General features: G+C 40.5%; 1 protein-coding gene across 1 annotated transcript; it reads right to left on the bottom strand.

Annotated features, from left to right (window-relative positions):
* Positions 1-1214: 1214 nt before the first annotated feature.
* On the bottom strand, positions 1215-3130 carry LOC148021399 (uncharacterized). Its single transcript, XM_087699258.1, has one exon. The coding sequence runs from the start codon at positions 2856-2858 to the stop codon at positions 2175-2177; it is 684 nt and encodes a 227-aa protein (XP_087555384.1). The 5' UTR covers positions 2859-3130; the 3' UTR covers positions 1215-2174.
* Between the last annotated feature and the right edge of the window lie 2307 nt (positions 3131-5437).

Below are 5437 nucleotides of genomic sequence, written 5' to 3'. Positions count from 1 at the left end.
ATAAAAATTTTCTTCTCGGCTGACCCTTGTTTAATTGTAATAGTTTGCAAACAATATCTAGATTCATATCAAAAATTTTCTTTACTCTAATACTATGTATAATATACCTATCTAAACATATCATGATAGCACACATTTAGTAGTCCATCAAGAAGTAATCAAGGTCATTGACATTCAAACTCCTTAGAATAATTGAACATTCATAACCTTGAACTACTTGAGCCAGCTTGCAAGGAAACTCCCATGGAAAATAAGGTAGTCATGAGAATGAAGAATACGATATTTGGGGCATATAGAGAGGGGATTGTTTATGGATCTCAATGTCTTGTCCCTTTCTTCTCATTATCTCCCTCTCTATCTATTATCTCTCTCTCTCTCTCTCTCTCTCTCTCTCTCTCTCTCTCTCTCTCTCTCTCTCTCTCCTTGTCTTCTAACTATCTTCCTCTCTATTCACACACACACTCTCTCTCACACTATCTTTCTTTTTATTTCCCTCTCTTCCCAAACACACACACACACACACACACACACACACACTCTCTCTCTCTCTCTCTCTCTCTCTCTCTCTCTCTCTCTCTCTCTCTCTCTCTCTCTCTCTCTCTCTCTCTCTCTCTCTCTCTCTCTCTCTCTCTCTCTCTCTCTCTCTCTCAACTTAATACTAAAATGAACAATCCATAACTAGCCTTAGTAGCTAAGGCTTCTTATAGGCTTTGGCTCTGAGTCCTAGGTTGCATGCTTTTCTCCCTCATGTTTTGCCTTTACATCCTCAATCTAAGCCTATGGATTGTGGATTTGTCCAATCACACTAATGTGGACCGAATGATGCTTTGTGGTGGCTTTTGAGGATTCAACTCAATGATGATGTGGATAACAATGGCAATGAGGTGAGCTGGTGATGTCAAGTTGCACATTAGATGATCAAACAATGATGAGAGAGATGATTAAAGCTTCTAAGTTTCTTTTTAAAAATTCTAAGGTTTAATGATTTAAGCTATTACACCATCATACATCATGAATAGTACTCATATGGCCATACACAACCATCATATATCATATCTTGTGAGTAAATTTCCCAATAGAGGAGCATATTAAAAGTGAGTCAAAATTCTATGAGAGCCACTCTTAGATCCATCATAATCACTTAAATATGTTCCATGAAATCATTGTCCATGTCTTGGCCCCTGTGTATAGTAAGCAAGCAAACTAGTAATGGATAATCATTAATATATTAGTCATATTGAAGCAAAGTACAAGGAAAATAGGAATGGGATGCTTAAAAATACATGTGCGGGATCGGGATGCTTAATAATACATGACACTTTGATACAAGGATAAAACAAGAATGGTTAAAATAAATGTGCCCGCCATATGAAGATCAATAGGAAAGGGATGCTTACACATGAAGATCAAATTAGTACAAGAGAAATAGGAAATGGATGCTTAGCAATACATGTATGGGACATGGATGCTTAGCAATACATATGTGGGACATTCCAATGATGGAAATAAGGGCGTCCTTTGATAATACATGTGCGGGATCGGGATGCTTAATAATACATGTGCGGGATGATCAACTGATGGAAATAAAAGTGTCCTTTGTTACAAGGATAAAACAAGAATGGTTAAAATAAATGTGCCCGCCATATGAAGATCAATAGGAAAGGGATGCTTACACATGAAGATCAAATTAGTACAAGAGAAATAGGAAAGGGATGCTTAGCAATACATGTATGGGACATGGATGCTTAGCAATACATATGTGGGACACTCCAATGATGGAAATAAGGGCGTTCTTTGATACAAGGATAGGACAAGAATGGTTGAAATAAATGTGCCCTCCATACAAAGATCACACAAGTATATTGCACATTTCGCTAGTCCTAAGAGTGCTTCGAAATAGATATTAGGCTTAGATCATAAGAATCACATTTTCAAATTTGCTTTTATGAGGATCTTGAAATTTTCTAATTTGAATGGCTCTTCACAATCCAGGAATAATGTCCAAATCAAAGGTAGAGAGCAAGTAGGTATGGATATCTTGCTAGTGGAAAAGAGTTAGTATATACGTCGGTAATGGATGTTTGGTCAGTTGTGAACAGAAGCGTATATGCAAATGTTGAAAACAACCAGAGCAACTACAGATACCAAGTCGGTATAGATAGATAACTCGGTTGTCACTCCAGCAGAGTGACACTGTCATCGGGCAAGGAGAGGTGGGCTTTGAGGTCATTGACGGCGGTGTTATAGAGGGAGAAGGCGGTGTGGATGGCTTGCTCTTGGGTGAGGGCGGCGGAGGGCTTGCAGGTGAAGCTCCAATGGAGGACGCAGGTGGAGGGCGGGGCGCAGGCGTCCTGATATTCTGCATCAACCGCAGCATCATGATGATGATCGGCCTGTCGATGCTCAGGAGGATGATGATGATGGAGATAGTCATCATCATGGTGAGGAGCGGGGGAGGGACTAGTGAGCCTGAGGGTGCTGACGTAGCCGTCCATGAGGGAGAAGCCCGGGAGGGTGGAGCCGGGGAGGATGGTGTATTGAAGGTGGTGAGAAGGAGGGTCGATGAGGAGAAGCTTCTCGAAGGCGGAGGTGGGGGGCTGGCCGGGGCCAGAGGGGTACAGGGTGGGCTTGCGGACGCAGCCGGCCTGGTTGGCCTGGCCTGCCGCCAGCTCGCAGCTCTGCACGAGGCTAGTGATCCAGGCGTCCACCCGTACGAAGTCTCCCGCTATGCGCCACACCTCCTCCACCGAGGCTCCCCGGATCTCCCATCGGAAGGCCTTCCCCCACAGCACCTTCTCATGATCGTCAACCCCCTCTAGTTCGTCGTCGTTAACGATCTGCTGCTTCTCGTCGGCCATTGCAGTACAGCTCGCTCGCTCTCTCTCTCTCTCTCTCTCTCTCTCTCTCTCTCTGATCTCTCTCTCTCTCTCTCGCTGTGTCTGTGATTCCTCTTCTTGCGGATCCTGCAATTCTATCCCTCTGATCTATGCCCCCGCTCCCCCACTTTATAGGCTCCTGGCTCCTCCGCCCTTCCTTTTCTCGTCCCCTGCACGCATCAATAACCCTCTATTACTTTACCTCACTCAGACTGTCATTAACAGCGTCCCGTGTCCCTGCAACTTCCTCTCCACACTTTCACACGCCACCTTCAGAGAGCCTATAATACCACCGTCCCCTCCCCGTCATATCGCGATTGCTTCCCTCCAGAGAGAGCCTATCGTCATCCCGATGCCCAGTCATATCGCGATCCACACGTCGAGTCTCCTTCTAGCACTTTCCCTAAAGTGAAAGCTTCCTCGCCTCTCTTCTCGTTATCTTCTACCGAATCTAATATTGGTAAATACAAAATATTTTCTATCAAGAGAGGAATTTAGAAAGAAAAATCATAAGATTTTGTAATTTCATAATATATGCCAAAAATGATTGATAATCCAGTTGGCCTTTTTAAGCCATATATCAAGGTTTGTCTCTCAAGGGACGTCACTCATCAATATGTAACCTCCTTATGCATGCGTGTTGTTCAAAAGGGTATCATCTAAATGTGGTATTCATAAGTTGAATATACAAAAGGTATATCTATTCTATATATTATCTGGAGATTAGTGGCTTGAGGATTCAAAACCAACCAAAGACTCTAAGCCTATGTGACACAAGGAGAATAAGTTTGGTATTCAACAAATAAAGAAGGCTTTTTCTTGAAAGATGAGTAGGATTTATATTTATTCAATGAGCTCCCCCTCTCTCCTCCTTAGAAGAAGGAAAAGAGGAGAGAAGAATAGTAAACTAATCCTCTTCTCTCTCCACTTTTGCAATCCTATTTTGCCTTTTCTATATTATCCACACAACATTTGCTCATGTTCCTTCTCTCTCCTCATTCAAAAAACCCTTTTCAACCAACTTTTATATTCAAAAAAGGAGTTAGTTACTGGAGTGTGGGGCGTGGTTTTCAATGAAAAATGATTAGTGCATGGATGATCTAAACCAATTATACTCAAATCATGGATTATATGAACCATGTGAGCTATTGTCCTAGGCTTGTGACTAGTGCGAATGCACTGAATATCAGGAGCACTCTATGCCATAAAAGCTCCAAATGATCGTTATCATTGTACACCTTATGATGACTATTAACAAGATCAAGAGATAGCTAAAGCCATAGAAGTTGAGGGAGAGAGATATTGGAGATATCCACCATGAAAGCTTACCAAAAACCTTGAAAGAGTAAAGGAAATACCATGCATCAAAAAAGTAGTGGTAAAGATAGTCACCAGTATGTCCAATGGACCTTTATTTTTCCACCACTCTTTGAAATACATCTAAAAAATTGTCACAACATGCTAAAATGGGAGAATGTCCAACAATTTTCTCTAGATCTTGGCCATGTTCTTCAAGATTAACCACGGCTGGTTGTAGAAGAGCATGTTTAGGCATAAGTATAGTGTAACTAAACTCTATGATCAAATTTCTAACTATGGTTCCATGTATTGATATCTGTGACTAGATTGTAACATGAAAATTAATCCATAACAGGATCAAAAATCAGGCTCTAATACCACTATAAAAGATTCCTACTCTAACCATGAAATCTAAATGAATTACTCCTAATGAAACAAAGAAACACAATGGATTTGCTCAAACATGGCCATATCATAGATCAATCTTCCATTAACCAATGGCACAAGAAGGTAGCCATGGTAGAAAACTAAAGAAAGTACAAGAAAATGTTCTTGGTACACACTCCAAGTTGGTGCTAAATCAAGAAGATCAAATTAGTGAATGAGCCAAAAGATGTCAAAATGTTAGATGTCTCACCTTTTATACTTGTCCCTAATACTCATGACTCATGCTAATTTCTCCTAAGGTTAAGGTAAAAATTTTCCTACATTTAGACACACACACATTGTGTGTGTGTGTGTGTGTGTGTGTGTGTGTGTGTGTGTGTGTGTGTGTGTGTGTGTGTGTGTGTGTGTGCACATACATATGTGTATATATACATAGACGTATACATACATATATAAATCTACATATATTCTCCAACATTGTGTAAACATGATGATATATAAGAGCTTGTTTCTTAATTTTTCAAAAACTAGGAAACAACAAGCATGTATTTTTCACGCCTTACACTTTTGTTACAGTAGAGAGGCACATATATTGATTATTATAGAAATTTACAATATAATATGATTTTAACCATTTTAATAATACAACCTAAATTAGAATGTTCTTGAGCATGCCCATACCATTTGATTGTTGGTGCCCTTGACCCTTGAGTTTCACTTTCCATGAAGTTGCCATCTTTCTTATGTTTGGCTATGCCATTCACGTGCCTCCCTTCTAGAAACCTACATTTCTTAGACTTGTCTGTCTTTGTCTTTGTCTCAAGTAGTGCTCACAAAAATCCTATTAAAATGAGTTTCAAAGTGTCCAACCAAAC

Source organism: Lygodium microphyllum, chromosome 18, assembly GCF_053477565.2.
Source record: "Lygodium microphyllum isolate KBCC chromosome 18, Lygodium_microphyllum_v1.1.10, whole genome shotgun sequence".
Taxonomy (NCBI): Eukaryota; Viridiplantae; Streptophyta; class Polypodiopsida; order Schizaeales; family Lygodiaceae; genus Lygodium; species Lygodium microphyllum.
Note: the sequence above shows the minus strand (reverse complement) of the source record. Positions and strands in the feature narration are given on the sequence as shown.

Coding starts and splice junctions, on each gene's coding strand:
- LOC148021399 (XM_087699258.1), bottom strand. CDS start 2,858: ATGGCCGACGAGAAGCAGCAGATCGTTAACGACGACGAACTAGAGGGG.